This window comes from Pyxicephalus adspersus, chromosome 9 (assembly GCF_032062135.1).
Source record: "Pyxicephalus adspersus chromosome 9, UCB_Pads_2.0, whole genome shotgun sequence".
Lineage (NCBI taxonomy): Eukaryota > Metazoa > Chordata > Amphibia > Anura > Pyxicephalidae > Pyxicephalus > Pyxicephalus adspersus.
The window spans coordinates 64595650-64614271 of NC_092866.1; the positions used below are offsets into that span (position 1 = coordinate 64595650).

At 40.3% G+C, this 18622-nt stretch overlaps 1 protein-coding gene across 1 annotated transcript in view; it reads right to left on the reverse strand.

Annotated features, from left to right (window-relative positions):
- Positions 1-2238: 2238 nt before the first annotated feature.
- Positions 2239-18622, reverse strand: part of LOC140337773 (vomeronasal type-2 receptor 26-like) — an 86274-nt gene continuing 69890 nt past the window's right edge. Inside the window, exons 4-5 of the mRNA XM_072421575.1 lie at positions 4835-4958; positions 2239-3240 (exon numbers count right to left, since the gene is read on the reverse strand). Of these exons, the coding sequence (XP_072277676.1) occupies positions 2339-3240; positions 4835-4958 (1026 nt within the window). The 3' untranslated portion in view covers positions 2239-2338. The remainder of the gene's footprint in view (positions 3241-4834; positions 4959-18622) is intronic.

Genomic DNA, 18622 nt, shown 5'->3' on the forward strand with positions numbered 1-18622 from the left:
CAGCTGTATTTGGCATTAGAGAAGTTTTCTAAACATTCTCCTAAAACCTCTAATTGTCTTGCCTATATTGAAATGATTGCATGTTCATACCAACAGATACATGGCACCATTAGTGCTACAGTAGACAAACTGGTAAAAAGTTTATTGAATGGGTAGATGTATATGATGGTCTGTTTTTATATGTTCTTATTCGGTTTTCTATGGCAGATATCATATAGTGTAATGATAGACCAGGGACCCCCAGTCAATAAATGCCAATATCTCATGACAATGTCTAATAATTTTCCTATAAACATAGTAACTATCCTAGTTTAATCTTTGGTTTATCCTTTGGTTGTTATTAAAGTGTAGATTAGGTCTGGTATTTGAGATGCAATATCTAAAGCTAGTAAAATACTTTCTTGTAATAAAAGAGGAATATCCTGCAGGGATGGAGACATTATCCTCCCCTGTACAAAGCATTGGTCAGACCACATCTGGAATATGCACTCCAGTTTTGGGCACCAGTTCACAGAAAGGACATTGTGGAATTGGAGAGAGTGCAGAAAAGGCAACTAAACCTCCCAGCCTTTGGTCGGTGTGCTTCCTCCAACCTGTACCCCCCAGTCTGTAATAGAAAGTAATTTTTTTTCATCTTGTGGGCCCACCCAAGTCTGCATGGTGTGTATTCACCTTCACTCCAGTCTTCACTGTTTTCTTCCCCCCCAGCCTTAACTCCCAAAGTCTACACTGTGTGTGTGTCCCAGCTTGCTGTATGTGTGTCCTCCATCAACATCCACTGTGTGCCCCTCTCAGCCTACACTGTGTGTGTCTATACCCAGTTATTCTGCAGGAGATTATTACCAGGTAGCTCTCCTATCTTGTGTGCACCCTCACTTAAACCTGCATTGACTGTCTGTCACCAACTTGCACTGTGTGCCAACACCCTTCCTTACTGCACTTCGTGTTTATCCTATATTTGCCAGTGGGAGATAATATATAGTAAGCTCTTCTATCTTCTGCATCCAACATTATAATGTAATGTCCTATTATTGGTCAAATCTTTTATAAAATACAGTTAGGAACCTTCTTCCAAGGTAACTAGCCTGGGGGAACAAAAAGTAGGAATCCATCCCTGATCACAGATCTCTTTCTGCTCTCTTTGTCTTTCATTGATTGCATACCACCATCCAATTCATTATTAATAGGAAAAATCAGTGTATCATTATCTATTCTCTAATATAAATGGGTGTTTGGTGTTATTTTGTGTGGCTCCTGGATGGTAAATCCATTGGATAAGCCTTTTAACTTTTTACTTATGGATTCCTGGACACACAGGCCCTTCTAGGAGTCCAAGCAGCATTGCCATAGAACCTGTGTTTGTAGCACTGTAACATAACCTCAGATACAACCAGAATAAATACAAAAGAGAAATACTGACTTGATCTCAAAAGGAGCAAAGAACATAATGTGTGAGAAGCTCTTATCCTTTTTCTCATTTCTCTATTAAGAACAGACTTTGACTGAACACTGAACAGAAAAGTGGCCAACCTTACACCAATCTTTTTGTCATTTTCACCAAGTGTTATTAATAGTAAACACAAAATAACAGTATAATCACATTTTAATTTGGTTTCTCTAAAACTTGTTTGCTTTATTTACTGTATTTCTTATCCACTGTGTGTAACAAAATACAAGTCTTTTAAATAAAGAATTATATGCTTTATTCTAGAGATGGTAACACAGTTAAAATGTCACTAACATAGTTAATTTTGACAATCTGAATATCTTACACATTTACCAGCTATTGTATAGCATAGTCACAGCCAGTGGATGTTGAAAACTGTCACACATAGTGCCACCATTTCCTTTCCTGGAAGATCTTAGGACTATGAAAGTGTCTGGTTTTCATATTAAGTGGTTTTTATATTTTTAATATTTTTTATCTTCTACCTGTCAGTATTAGTCTTTTGAACATATTTCTCTTACATTTCTTCAGCTACATCTACCAGATAGATTGACTGGTTGAACCTACACTGTACCTATCAATGGCAGATATATATAGATCAGGCAATCTGTTCGGCTTGTTTTGCTATTGGTTATACTTGTCATTGACAAGAAGAGTATACCACTATACCTAAAAGTTTTAAATGGCCAAATCTATACAATTTAAACCTTTTTAAAAGATATGATCCCTGTTTGTGTTCTCTTCCTGGTTGTAATGTTTTACTTGTTTAAAAATAAAAACTAAATGAAAAGTTTTGATCTGACTATCCAATCAGCATTCCGATTGAGGCCTGGATTTCTACTCTGTTCTGACTGGAATCATTTAAACGCAATATTAAGCCTCCCTACATAATTATATCTTAGCATGCAGGCAGCTTTTTGTATTCATTTCTGGCCTACAAAGAATTATAAAACATTTTGGAAGAAATATACAATATAGGAGGCCACTATTGGAAATCAGTATGGAGAATATCTCCACAGCCACCGTGTATTTCCCTTTGGTGCTCAGATAGGCCGGGATCATGGCAATCCAGACACTGCAGAACACCAGCATGCTGAAGGTGATGTATTTGCCTTCATTAAATCTGTCCGGTAATGTCCTGGCTAGAAAAGCTAAAATAAAGCTGCCAGCAGCCAGGATCCCCATATAACCCAGGACGGTGTAGAACCCGATAACTGAACCTTCATTACACTGAACAATGATCTTTTCCTGGTATGAGTGTGTGTCCAACTCCTGGAAGGGAGGAGAGATGGACAACCAACTAACACAGATCATAACTTGAACAGAGGAACAAGCTAAGACTATACAGATGGGAAGTTTTACTCCAATCCATTGTCTCCACACACTGTTAGGTTTGGTGGCTTTGAAAGCAATGCAAACCATAATAGTCTTGGCCAATACAGAAGACACGGCTATTGTAAAGAGAATTCCGAAAGAGATTTGGCGTAACAAGCAGGTTACATCCACAGGACGACCCAGGAAGAGGAAGACACAGAGGAAGCCCAACATGATGGAGACCAGGAGGACAAAGCTGAGGCTCTTGTTATTGGCTTTCACAACTGGTGTGTCCTGGTAGAGAATAAAAATGAATAATACTAAAAGAGTCTTACTAAAAAACAATAATGAGATAACAATAAAAACTACTGAGATCTTGTCATCAGTGAAGGAAAGGAATTCTGTTTGTTTGGAAATACAGCGAGTTCTGTTCTCATTTGGCCATTCATAGTCTGAGCATTTCATGCAGTTTTTACTATCTGGAAAACAAAAGAAAATCAGTGATCATTTAATCAATTATTTTATGCCAAAAAATTAAAAACATGTATTGAAAATTATGTCTGGAAAAAGTAACTAATTCTCATTTTATTGGCCTTATATACTGCTATCCTGCTGCTGCTACAACATTGTATAATAATATTTAGGAACTGATCACAGGCCAGGCTAAATGACTAAACTGAAGCTCAGTCAGCAAGTAAAACAGATTCCATAGATGTATTTCAACTGTCTGCAATATCAGCTTTTAAAGAAGTGGAACAAACAGGGATCGAGAAATGGTAGCAGGCATTATTTAGGGAAGGGATTTGTTACCATGGTAGGCTTCATTTTCTGTTAGCCAAGAGTGTATTATGTTCAACCTATCTGTGTGTCTCTTATTTGCCAGTCTATGGTTAGCATGGGATGACAGTACTGTAATATTGTATATGATCAAGGACTGGGTAGGTAATGACTAAATTAGGTAAGCCTGAGACAAGTGATGTTGGTAGATTCCCCAAATGGACATTACAAACATATTTATTGGCTTAATACCAAACTTGTGGATATGGGAGACAGATAGAGGTATGATAATCCATTCAAATGAATTCCTGAATCTATTAACCAATCTCAAATTTTGTTTATTACTGGAGGAAGAAGCTGATGAAGAATAACAGAAGCCTAAATTTATCCCAGAACATACACCCCAAAATGTTTTGGCAAGGATTCATTTTATACATGAAGGAACAGGTCATCATCTGCCTGAAAAATGCCAAGGCATCACACTCTACACAGATTTATCTCAATACACCTTGCAACTGTGCAATTCGTACCTATAACAAGATCCCTCAGGCATCAATAAAACTTATACAAATAGAGATACCTGACAAAACTACCAATATCTTCAGTAGCAATATCTTCCCTGGATGCTGCAATGCAGCTCTTATACAATGTGGAATTATCTACAGTACACAACATGAAACTGCTGGAGGACTCTTCCCTAGTTTATAAACAGACTTGACATTAATGTTTTTACTTGCATGTATTCTATCCCCCCAAATCCTCCACTATTTAGGTAGATATGCAGACTTGGTATTCCTTACACTTCTCACAGAGACCCTCAGTTACTTTCCACTGGAACCCCTCAATAGAATCATAGATTGCAGCCAGGCTCAATATAGTAAAGATGGAAATGACTTGATTCACTTAGCTTCTCTGAAACTCCACATCACCTACATTGTTCTTTTGAACATAAATTTGTGTCAAAACTTACTTATTATGTTTACAAAGCACTGATCTACCTTACTGNTTCTTTAAATTATAAATTTACACAATTACTAGGATGGATGTCCAGCTGTCATTCTTGTTTAACCCTTATTTTCTATCTTGTGTTCTTCCTTCTTCTCTCTTTACCCCCCATGTCTTTATTAAGATAAAATTATTTGTGGACTCTTTATGGATCTCTGTATGGGCTGTTTTATCTTGTTACGGATTGATTATAATATTTTCCTGGCCTTATCATGATTCCTTATTAAGAAAACTAAACACAAAGTACAAAGTAAAAACATAACAGCTTCAGTAATCTTTTATAATCATTACCAGTAATATTTGATATTTCTCCATAAGAACACAGGACACAGCCATGACAACAAGGATATATGGAAGAGCCGGGAACTTTCCTATATCCTGGTAAACAACTTTCTGAACACTGAGATGTTGGAATCTGACAGAAAGGAAAATTGTATTTAACACGTGGAAGATAATTCCAATTAAATATAAATTCCCTCGTTTGTGGTGGACACAGCAATGATATTGAACAATTAGTTGTTGTCATTTCATTTGGTTAATAGTTAGAATATGAGAAAACAGGTAACAGAAAAATAATACCAATTTGTGACTGTTAAGCAAGTAAAATCACAGCAGTTATTTGTTTGACAATCAGATTGATGTGGCAGTATTACCATATGTTTTCTTGGATGCTACATGTAGTATGCAGGGTAGTTTGCTGCCACAGCAGCTTCTGTACACTTTAATTGTTGCTGCTTGCAAGCATTTAGAAACCCTTGTACAAGTATGCCTAAAAGTTGCCTCAGTTTACAAAAAAGTGGATAAAACACCACTTTGCTGGACTTTCAGCAGTGGGACTTTTTTATACATTTACTATACCTAGAGGAAAAGAGACGTGACCTACAAGGGTGAGGAGGAATTGTCAGGTACAATCCTAAGAGATGATACAGGTAATCAGTCTAGTAGTATGTATGGGGTCATGCTGAGCATTACAAGGAGTGTGAGCTTGCTGTGGGGGATTGCTCATAGCAACTGGCTTGCAGCAGTTGTAAATGAGGCAGCAGAAGGTAAGTTTTTAGAAGAGTTCAGGCTCCGCCTGGGTGCTTTATTAGATCACAGAGGCAGGTTAACACAGTGTGAACCAAACAACAACAAAAACAAATCATACCAACAAGAAAACTAACTTCTTTGTCAGTTTCCCCTCTGGCTGTACAGTATAAACAAAAGAACAAGTCCCTTTACTTAAACCAAAACTGTTTTCTAACTTTTAAAGTGTTTTTTCTTCATAAGTTCGTTTCCCTTAAGGTTTTGAGAAAGCACTGAGCTCCCTGCAGTCTGCTGCTGTGATCCTAAATAACACACCTGTGCTCCCTAAGTTCCAGGGGCAGACCCGGACATGGATTGGGTGGCCAGGGAACCCTCCCAACTTTTTCTTCACCGGCTACAGAAACCTTCATACAGCTTTCAACAAAAAGTATCTGTCTGGCAGACACACACACAGTTCCCTGGAGCCTTTTAACAGACAAAGCACCTTGACCTGGGTCCTATATACACCCCATCGAAGATCTTCCCAGCCAAGCAATAGGACACCCTATTACAGCACGATGGAGGTCTGTACGATGGAGGTCTGCAGGCATGTTTTTGCAGTAACAAGCTTATTGTTGATATCATTGAGATATTAATCGGAGAGATGACTACTGGATTGCCACACGTAGACACTTGTGCCCTGATTTATCAAGCGAATGCATGGAAGCTCGCCAGGCATACTGTATGGTCAAATATTCGCTAATTAAGGTGCTGTTAAGCTTTGGCAATGGTGATGTCAAAGCAGTGAATAAGCGCACACCTGGTCCCTGTTTTGTGTGCACCTACAGTCCATTACAGGTCAATTTTTAGTGCTTGATCTTTTTTTGGTAAGTGCTAAACTTTTAACTGTTACATTATACTAATTCAAAAAATTGGTTCCTTTATAGTTAGATTGGCAGCAATTTTTGTTTTAATACTTTTTTTGGACTGGTTGCAAAATAATTCATGGCAAGTTTTATATATACCAATCAGCACTTTAAAATATTTCATCTCATCACACAATAGTATGAATGTTAAAAAAATGTTACAAGGCATTTTGGATCTGATTCAAATTACCTTATAGCTTGGCTTTAGATAAATCAAATATTCATACAAATTATTATTGCCAAAGAAGATATAATACATGTATCAATGAACATATAGTGATTTCACTTGTGTATGTATGTAAAAATAGATTTAAAAGTATGTGAATACATATGTATTTTCATTTTTACTATTTTATCTGGACTGGTTTGTGAGGGGGGGGGATTAATCAAATACGTTTTATTGGATGGTATGCATTGATGTGACTTTTTGTAATCCTCATTATTGTTAATTTCATCTGTTGCTGCAATGTTTTTGTGCTTGTTTTAAAATGATGGTCCCTATTGTTTAGCAAAAACCTTAAACCTGTTTTCTTACAATGTATATGCAATCATTGTTAATAAAGGTTTTGTCATTTTATCCAGGAATAATTAGGAATCTGATCCTGGAACACACAGCCAGAGACAGGGTCCCCTCCCTGACTGTATGCATAGTATAACACTTGTACTGAGGGACAGACACACAGATGCAGTGTATACTTCAGTATTTATTTTGTATACTGTGCTGCATATTACAAGCATCACCACTGAAGGAAAGTGCTGCATACAACACACACAGCGCACTTGCATTTTTGGTGTCAACCACCCCTCCTCCCAATAAAAAAATCCTCTTACTGTACAAATTTACACTTTGTGAAGCATATTAGCTACAAAGTATTTTGCAGGGTGTCAAGCCACACACAAAAATTTGTACAATGTCTGGCCAAATAGGAAAGGGCAGCTTTGGCAGGGGTGGGTAGCAGTATGAGTTTGTTTTTAGATGCAGACCCGAGAACGAGCACTGCTGTTGGTGGTGGGCGTGCATTAATACCACACCATGATCAAGAGGTAGTAGAGTACATGACCCAGCCTGGGTCAAGATATTGTACCCCCTCTTCATCCCAGTCCCAGACAAAGGCCTCACAGGTGTCCCAAACAGTCCATGATACACCTGTTCCTCCTAGTTCTTCATCATTGACTGGAAAGTTTTCTGTACGGCAGTATGTAGAGGAGTCCCACGAGGGGTTGGAGAGTCGGAGCTACAAGCATTCCTTCAGGATGCTCAGTTGTTTCAGTCATCTGATGAAGAGAGTCAGTTCACAGGCTTTCCCCCACTTACTTTTCACCAGAACACTCTGAGCCAGATGAACCAATTCAAATTGGCTCCAAAAGGCCGCTGCTTCCTTTTGGCACATACAGGGAACCTGCCACTCCTGATGATAATGATGATGTCCTTGATCCGACATGGGGCGAACAAGGAGATCATCATAGGCAAGAAGAAGAGGAGGAGGAAGAAGAGGAGGAGGAGGTTGCAGAGCGCCCTCAAAGGGGAAGAGGGAGGAAGAGGGTAAAAACTGCCCACACTCTGCAGTCTTCACGTACCAGTGAGGCAACTCATAGTTGTCCATCGTCGGAAGCTGTCACCCCCGCTATGCCTCAACAACCACGGACCACCACCACCAGTAGCAGCTCCAGAGCACCTTTCGGCCAAGTTAGATTTTCGCCCGTGTGGACATTTTTTAATGTCTGTTGTGATGACAACACTGTTGTCTATGGTCGTCTGCAAACTGTGTGCCCAACACTTGAAACGAGGGAAAAAAACAAAAAAACTTGGAACAATTTGCAAGAGCACATATTTAAAAAGCCACCACCCTGTAACCTGGCGGGAACACCTGGTCAAAGCACAGAGCTCTGTGCGACCACCTCTGCTCAAGAAGCAAACTCAAACTGCTAGATTTTCCTCCGCTGCCTTATCTCCTTCTGCCACCAAAGTTACCCATGCTGCTGCCAGCATTTGAGAGTGGCATGAAGCCTAGCATTACCTTTTTCAGGCTCCACCAGCGGTGAGAAGGAGCTCCAACGAAGATCGGCTGGTTGACTAGCAGTCAAGACCAGCTATCATTGCCATCCCCCACACCTTCTACCCCATTGTCCAATCTTTCTGTGGTTAGCATTAGCAGCATCCAACCTTCCATCCCCCAGATGCTGGAGTGCAAGAGGAAATATTGCCCAAATGACCCCAAAACATAGCTAATCAATGCGGCAATTGCACAGGGATTGCAACAAGGAGTTCCTCCCTTACTGGCTGGTGGATTCCAATGTGTTCTGTTACACATTCCTCTGCGTGAACCCACAGTATGTTATGCCCAAGCAACAGTATTTTGCAGAAAAATGTGTTCCTGCTTTGCATGAACACGTGCAGAGCAATGCAGCACTCAGTTTTTGGCAAGGTGCACCTGACAACCCATAGTTGGTCAAGCAAGCATGGAGTGGGCAATTCAGATGTTGCCATGCAGTCCAAAGGTTGCGAAGCCTGGGTTCCCTCAGCCACATGAGCGCAGCCACACTAAGTGCCCTGCGGGAGCAGGAGGACATATAGCTAACTCCCAACAGACTCCAGCCAGGCAAGGTCGTGTGTGATAATAGGGCCAATCTGCTGGCAGCCCTGCGTTGTGGGAAACTCACACATGTACCTTGCCTGACTCACATCAGGAACCTGATAGTACAGCGCTTCCTTAGGAATTACCCAGGCCTACAGCCGCTGTTGCCTAATTGCCAGAAAGTTGTCAGTGCATTTCCGCTGGTCGTACACAGCCAGTGCCAGGTTGATGGATTTATAGTGAAATCTCAACCTGCCAGTGCACCAGTTAATTTGTGATGTGGCCACTTGTTGGAATTCCACCTTTTACATGCTGCAGCGGCTGGCTGAACAACAGAGAGCAGTGGTGGATTACGTGGCAGAGTCTGTTCCTTTCAGACGTATACCTACACTACCTTTCTTCTGCCCTGCAGAGTGGCTGCAAATTGAGGAATTGTGCACTGTATTGTGACCTTTTGAAGAGGCGACCAGGATGATCAGCAAGAATCAGGCCTGTGTCTGTGTCCCCATCATATGTCTGCTGGAACAGATGATAGTGGATCTCAGACACGACACAGAGCGGACGCCGCATCAAGAGATGACGTTTCAAACATCATCTGAGACATGAGTGCCTACTAGGCATAGTGCACCACAAATCCAGGAAGAGGTGGAAGAGAATGAGGAGGGCATTGCAGGCATAGGAGAAGGGGAGGAAGGTGCAGAGGAGGATATTGAGGGTACATGGCATCCATCCATCCAAACACAAGGCGGCATGTTCTGTGGATGGCAAGACCAGGCGGAGGAGGATGACCCTGTGCTGCTATTCGACCTACAGGAGTGTGGGACCAGAATTACCTCAGCTGTGGGAACTTTGAGCCACATGACAGCCTTCATGCAGGAGTGCAAAGCCAAAGATCTGCGCATACCACACATAAAAACAAAGTCTGACGACTATTGGATTGCTACATTACTGGATCCACGTTACAAGCCTGAGATACAACAACTCATCTTGCCCCAGCACAGAGGACCTAAAATGCAGCACTACCAAGAAGTGCTTGTAAAGGACTTGTGCTCAGCGTTTCCAGCTGGCAGCAGCAGCAGGGATCCCTATTGCAGTTCCACCAGCCATGGGAGCCAAACAACTACCTTAAGCTGCATGCGTGGCAGCAGCAGTAGAGGTTGTCTAAGCCAAACTCGGCAAGCTTTTTTTCAGCGGAAACAAGCCGCCAGTCGTGCAGCCAATGACACTCAGCAGTGCTAATCATGGTGCAGGAATACATGAGCTCTACATGGGACATCTGTAAGCTGCAATGCCAGGACTCACTGGGCTACTGGGTATCCAAGCTTGAGCAGTGGCTGGAGCTGGTAGAACATGCCATTCAGATCCTTGCCTGCCCAGTCGCAAGTGTGTTATCTGAAAGAACATTTAGTGCAGCTGCAGCTTCTCCTCCTCCCCCCTCGTGGCCCTCCACCTCTACTCTCTCGCTGAGGTCTATAACTTGCAATGTAGCTGTATAACTGGCTAATTTTTTTATGGAGCACCTCCCTCAGGGCCCTCTGCCTCTATCTACTTTGATGCCTATATCACTTGTAATGGAGCTGTGATTCATAATTAAATATTTGTATTTTTTTTTTCCAGAAACACGGACATTTTTCTGGATTTTTTGATAGATAGCAAGTGAGATCAGAATGAAATATCTGTATTTTTTTTTACAGAAATACAGAATTTTTTCTGTTTTTTTTGATGGATTGCAAGAGGTATCATAATTAAAAATCTGTATTTTTTGGAGAGAAATACGGAAATTTTTATGGCTTTTTTTATAGTTTGCAAGTGGTATCAGAATTAAATATCTGTATTTTTTTCAGAAATACAGAAATTTTTCTGAATTTTTTTTGATAGATAGCAAGTGGTATCAGAATGAAATATCCATACATAGATAATACAGAAATACAGAACGTTTTATGGGTTTTTGGTTAGATACTTATTGCTATCAGAATGAAATATCTGTATTTTTTATGGATATATTTTTCTGGCTTTTGTGATAGATTGCAAGAGGTATCATAATTTAAGATACCTCTTGCAATCTATCACAAAACATAAACATTTCTGCATTTATAGATAAAAAATACAGATATTTTATTATGCTAGCACTTGGTATCTATCCTAAAACCCATAATATTTTCAGTATCTCTCTCAAAAAATACAGATATTTTATTCTGATACCACTTTGCTATATATCCCCGAAGCCATAAAACTTTCTGTAATTTTCTCCCAAAGATATAGATATTTAATTCTGATAGCACTTGGTATCTATCCAAAAGACCATAAAAATTTTATATATTTTTCTACATAAAATACAGATATTTAATTCTGATCCCACTTTGCTATATATCCCCAAAAGCCATAAAATTTATGAATTTCTCTCCAAACAATACAGTTATTTAATTCTGATAGCACTTGGTATCTATCCAAAAAGCCATAAAAATGTTATATTTCTTTATAAAAAACACAGATATTTTATTCTGATCCCACTTTATCCCCAAAGTCATAGGAATGTATGTATTTCTCTACAAACAATACAGATATTTTATTCTGATAGAACTTGGTATCTATCCTAAAACCCATAAAAAAGTATGTATTTGTCTGAAACAAATACAGATATTAACTGTGATAGCATTTGCTAGATATCAACAAATGATAAAAAATGTATGTATTTCCACCAAACCCGTTGCCTTATATGTGGTTTCACCGGATAGTAGATATGCACAGTGTGAATTTCTTTCATCCATTCATGTCCCCAATAGCTACAGCTTCTACACTGTCCATCGAGGTGATGGCCTCAACCTCTAATGTGGCTCTTGCTCTGTTACAGGGCCCATCGACTTCTCCTCCTGGTGTTATGCTGCCTGCCCGCTGCCTGCCCACTACCCAGCTCTAGATGCCGGTTATAAATGCTGGCCACACTCCGTCCCAGGGCCCACCACCTCTTCCTCCAGCTGTTACTGCTGCCGCCTGCCCAGTACCTAGCTGTAGATGCCAGTTCATAATGCTGTCCATGCCGAATTTACATGCCGAAAAGTTACAGCTAGCAGATAGGAAAAGGCAGTCCCCTACACAGCAATGTTTCCAGTAGCTACAGCTTCTACACTTCTACCGTGAAGTGTGTCATTACAGAACTGACCACCACCTTGTACATTTCTATTTCCTTACCCGTGTCTCTTGGGAGTACATAGAGAGCGTGCTGGCCGACTTCGAACAGGGACTTCAGCCTGACCTTGTCATCATGAACTCGTGTATATGGGATGTTATCAGGTATCATGAGAAATCACTGGAAATGTACAAAACCAACCTGGACCACCTGTTTATTCGTCTTAACGAGGTGCTGAGCCCTGAATGTCTGGTGATAAGGAACATGGCCATGCCCGTTGGATTCAAAGCTGGTAAAGTGCTAGAGTACCCAATTCCTAATGTGTGCTGGGACATCATAGAACGGAATTTTTACAGTGCCTACAGATTTGGAACAATTTGATGTGATTGACATGCACTTCCACTTCCTCTTTGACCTGCTCCCTAGGGTTAAAGATGCCACCCACTCGAATCAGCTGGCTCTTTAGAAGTATACCTGCATCCTGATGGCTTATATTGATAAAGCCTGGGGCGTGCAGCAGGAAGAGGAGGCGGTGGGCTCTGAGACAAAGGGTGGACAGCATTGGTAACTGGCACCTGGAGCTGGGCACTGGGCAGGCGGCAGCAGTAACAGCATCAATGTTATGCAAGCGGGTGTGGACCCACTGTGCCACTGACTGAGTATACTCCAGAGGGGCGTGACTAAGCAGCTACCAGGTCTTCGCTAGAGCCTCTGAGGGTGAGGATAGGCTTGGGCTACGGGGTAGCTGCCAGGTGCCACTCCAGAGCAATCCCCAGGCCAGTGGCAGCTGACCACAGAAGTCAGGAAACAAGGATACAGAGCCAGGACCAGGCGGCAAACAGGCAGAGTCCAAAAACGTATTCCAAGGTCAGGGTCAGGCAGCAAACAGGCAGAGTCCAAAAACGTATTCCAAGGTCAGGGTCAGGCAGCAAACAGGCAGAGTCCAAAAATGAAGGCAAGGTTCGGTACACAGCAGAGCAAACAGACAAAACACCTTAGCACTGAGAGTAACGCAGGTAAGCCAGAGATTGCTCAGGCAACTTCCTGTAATAGGAGGTTCCTTTAAATACCTGCAGGACATGAGCCATAGGCTATAGGAAACAGAGGGCGTGTGTGTGTTACCTCAGAGACACACCCACGCCAGCTCACACACCAGAGCAAGTCTCAGCATAAAAGAAACACTGACATGAAACATGGGTAGTGGGTTACCTGAGAGATAGGACCCGGCGCCCGTGCCTGCGGTTAGGAGCAGCGGCGCCCGCACGGCCTGCACTGCTAACAATCAAGAGGAGGCTGTAGGCCCTGAGACAAAGCAAGGACGGCATCAGAGGTTGAGGCCATCACCTATATGCACAGTGTAGAAGCTGTAGCTATTGGAGACATGAATGGATGAACGAGATTCCAATCTGTCCCTACCTACTGTGTAGTGAAACCACATGAATGGGCTTGGCAGAATCAGTGGTGAGAGAAGACCCTGTTGAGTTGAGTCTAGTCTGGCATCTAGAGCTGGGTACTGGGCAGTGGGCAGGTGGCAGCAGTAAGAGCAGGAGGAGTAAAACAGCCATCCACACTCCGTCTCAAGGCCCATCGCCACTGTAGGAACAGTGGGAATCTTGTTCATCCATTCATGTCTCCAATAGCTACAACTTCTACACTGTCAATAAAGGATGATGGCCTCAACTTCTATTGCCGTCCTTGATTCAACCCACCGCTTCCTCCTCCTGCTGGTACTGCTGCCACCTGGCCACTACCCAGCTCTAGATGACAGACTAGACTCAAGCTCAACAGGGTCTTCTTTCCCCACTGATTCTGCCAAGCCCTTTCCCTTTTATATAGTTTCGCTACATAGTAGGTAGGGACAGATTGGAATCTTGTTCATCCATTCATGTCTCCAATGTCTACAACTTCTGCAATGTTCATATAGGTGATGGCCTTAACTTCTAATGTCGTCCTTGCTCCATCTCAGGGCCCACCGCCTCCTCCTCATGCTGTTACATGATCCAGCCTGCCTAGTACCCAGCTCTAGATGCCAGTTACCAATGCTGTCCACGATCTGTCTCAGGGCACACCACCTGCTCCTCCTGCTGTTGCTGCTGCCACCTGTCAGTACTCCATTCCTAAAAATGATACTACAGACATCTAGGTGGCATTGATGATGCACTACACCCAGCTCTAGATGCCAGTTACCAATGCGGTCCCTGCTCCGTCTCAGTGCTCACCGCCTCCTCCTCCTGCTGCTGCCATCTGTCAGTTGTAACTTATAACAGAGCCTATAATTTTTTGACTGAAAGACCCCCCTCAGGGACCTTTGCCTGTACTCTGAAGCCTGTGTATGGCTTGTAATGGAGCGGTGAAACCTGATGCCTATTTTGTGGACTGGAGGAACCCCCTCGTGGCCCTCTCTGCCTCTACTAAGAGGCCGGTATAAAATCCGGCATGTTCCCTTGACTGCCCCATAAAATGGCCTTGACAGCAACATGAAATTGAAACAAAAGGAGTAAAAATGCTGATCAATCTCTGCTAATCAAAAGAAGGCCACATACCCTTATAGTAATATAGTTCAAAATGTGGTAAAGAGAAGAAAAAAGACAGGGTATTTGTTTGTTGTGGCAAAATGTTTAGTCGTAAAATTCACTAATGTTCCCTGAGTTAGGGGACTTAAATACAGTGAAACTATAAGTACAAATACAGAATAATATTTTACAGACAATACATCAAATATACAGTAGAAACAAACCACCTTATCGTAAAACGTACCCAAAACAAACAATGGGGGGGGGGGGGTTTGTTATCTCTATTCTAGACAAGGTAATCCTACTAATATTCAGAAGAAGGATACAAATAGATTGTGAATAGAGATGCGTTTCGCCTTTAGGCTTCCTCAGGAGACCATTACAGACAGAAATTTCCCTAAACATAAACAAGGGTAAGGTCATAACCTTGTAAATACATATAATCAATAACAAATCATACATGGTTGCTGGCCAAAAAGTATCAACTTACATTTAGGATAATGCTGTACAGATTTACTGGGGACGGCTAAATCAGTACATCCCTAAAGTTCAACCTGTATTGAAATTTTTAAATGTAGGTAAGTAAATATAAAAAAAATTTTGAATAATTTGAAATTTTAGTAAGTAGAGTAAGTACTGCATCACATCTTCTACAAGCCAGCAATGTTATAAACAGCATGCTTTGACACACTAATTACATCTGCAGCTTTCTATTACCAGCAGCTGGAGGTTTGGTGTTTACAACTCCTAATCATACAAAACATCTTTCCTCAAACATTGTAAGTAAGTGAATGGATTTCATTGACTCTGTATCACATTTGCAAACAAACAACAATTTTGGCATTTGATTTTTCAGTCTATCCTACTAGCACTTTATACTTTCTTTTATATTTAGAAATTGGGACATAGTTTCATTGTCTGTTCACTCATCCCCCACCACTCAATATAACTACACCACCAGTAATAGATTGGACTGCATTGGACAATGTAAGTTTTCCTGCCGTCAGAGCAAGCTAATATTATATGCTTCTTGCTGTGCATTTTATATTGGTCTTTATATCATTTAGCCCTTACCACTCAATTTAACTTCACCACCAGTGATAGATTGAACTGCATTGGACAATGTAGGTTTCCCTATCTTCGATGCAAGTGAATATTATATGTTTTTTGCTTTACTCTTTATACATGGTCTTTTTATCATTTCCAACAGTGGCCATTAACATCTTACGTCCTGACCGTGTTGCATATCTATTAATAAAATCAACTGACACTACCATTTAAGGTCAGTTATGTTTGAGTTTTACTTTAAATATATAGACAAGGCACCATGTTGGTGGATTCATGTGAATACAGTCTCTTAAACCTTTTTCCCTATGATTTTTAGTTGGATTGGTTAAATATACTTTGATACAGCAATTGAAATCTCTCAAATTTTGCAAAGGCTGAGACTAGTGTAAGTACAACCATATTTTGGGTTTATACCCATCAACTAATAATTGTGTACATATGACAATTGAACTACTAACATACTTTCTCCTATTTACATCTCAGATTTTAGATAGCAGGATTCAAACAATCCCTCACACAGTATAGTTAGACCACATGGTGAGTCACTCTACTTACTAAAATTTCAAATTATTCAAATTTTTCACTTTTTTATTTACTTACCTATATTTCAAAATTTCAATACAGGTTGATCTTTAGGAATGCACTGCTTTAGCCGTCCCCAGTAAATCTGTACAACATTATCCTAAATGCAAGTTGATACTTCCTGGCCAGTAAATATGTATGATTTGTTATTGATTATATGTATATACATATAATGTTTAGATATTTTTCTGTCTGTAATGGTCCCCTGAGCAAGCCTAAAGGCGAAACGAAATCCTTCTTCTGAATATTAGTAGGATTTCCTTGTCTAGATTAGAGATAACAACCCCCCCCCCCCCTTGTTTTGGGTTACGATAAGGTGGTTTGTTTCTATTGTATATTTGATATATTGTCTGTAAAATATTATTCTGTATTTGTACTTATAGTTTCACTGTATTTAAGTCCCCTAAATTAGGGAACATTAGTGAATTTTATGACTAAACATTTTGCCACAACAAACAAATACCCCTTTTTTTTCTCTTTACCACATCTTGACAGCAAAATAAAAAAGACTTGCTTTGTATTTTTTTTTTCTTGTACAGTGTTGTGCAGAGCCGGGTGAGTCTTGAAATGTCTTTTTAAATGTATTTAAAGGCTGTCGAAGCTCTACACAGACCCGAAAAACAACCCAAATTGTTTCCCTGTTGACTTTAATGGAGTTCAAATTCGATGTTCGTTCACCCAAAAAATTTTGCTCTATTTGACCGAATAATGGTCGATTCGAATAGTGAGCTATTAGACCAACACTAGCTAGAATCTCTTAGTAACGCTTAGTTACAATCTCTGTGCTTTACCTGCTAAGCATTTGTTTTTCTCTGTTACAATAAACAATAAATCTTCTTAATTAGTTCTGATGGTCTGTTTGGAGAACTGGACAATTCCCTCTTAAAAAAAATTGTGTGTTGGCATCTTGTATATTTTGTTCCTTTCAAAAATGTTGAGGACCCAAATGTATAACCCCAAATAATGTAGGACACTACAGGACCCTTTGAACCTAAGTACCTCACCTGATTCTTCTTATTTTTCCAATCAATTAGCAAATGTTTAATATCAAATTCACAAATGCCAGAAACATCACAGCAATATTTCCCAACACCCTTTGTGAATAAAGTCTTATTAACAACAAGATGGTTCTGAAGACTAAATGGTATGAACAATGCTTTATCTGCTTTATAAACTGTGCTGCCTCCAACATGTTGCAAGGTTTTTATGTGCTGGTTTAGCTGCAGAGAAAAATCACTACATATCATTAATATTGAATTACAGAAATGTTTAATCTGAAAGGATATACAGTCCTCCTCTTTGAAACATTTGGCCATCGGAGGTATGCTGCCTAGAATTGGCAAACTACCAGCAAGCACTGGGGATGATTTCCTAAAGGAGCAGAAACTTTTTACTAAGCAAAGTGAATGATGTAAGATGTGTGTACTGTGAATACCAAAGTATGAGAAACAATAACAGTTTAATCTTGCTTTTGTATGTATTTGAATTTATGTCATTGTAGGTAAAACATTACTGTGAGAAATAAATATAAAAAAGCTAAAAAAAAATCTAAGCCTGGAGACTTCTGTTTCTAGAACTAAACACAAATAACTCTGTGTTCACCTTGTATCTAAGCTGTTTTTCATCTTGCATCTTATCACCTAGATTGGAACCATTTCTGGATGAGTGAAGAACATGGAGACCATTGACTATGAGTTCAACTGCCTGATATACAGGATCTGCAGTTCTGTTAGATGAATAATCTCCATAATCTGGTAAATGTTCCAGACCCGTACAATTGTGAAGAGATATCTGATAAGTCTTTTCATATAAATTATTTTTCCTTTTGTCTCTGGAAGAACAGAAAAGTATTGTCATCCAGAGATTTTCCAACAACTTGTCTTCTGGGTAGATAATTGGATGGAAATGATTAACAAAATTCTTAAACTTTGCATCAGCCTCAGACCAAAAGTTAAGGGATAAACTACAGTTAAAAATATCCGGAAACTTATCAATAATATCAATGCTTGGGGTCCAGTGAGGAGGGAGGATGAATGTTACATCCCGGAGTGATTTTCTGAGCCAGAATATTGTGTTATGATATGTTCCACAGAGTACAATGACTTTTACAGACATTTTCTGAATGGTGTAATCCCTCCTTTCCATAGTATGGATATCAGGTGTTGTAGCAGTAATACCAGTTCTTATTATGAAGGCCACACATATTTGTAGATTTGACAATATTCTATATAACAGATTTGATTCTCTCTCCCCGCTCTCATCCATGGATGATATTATTCCAA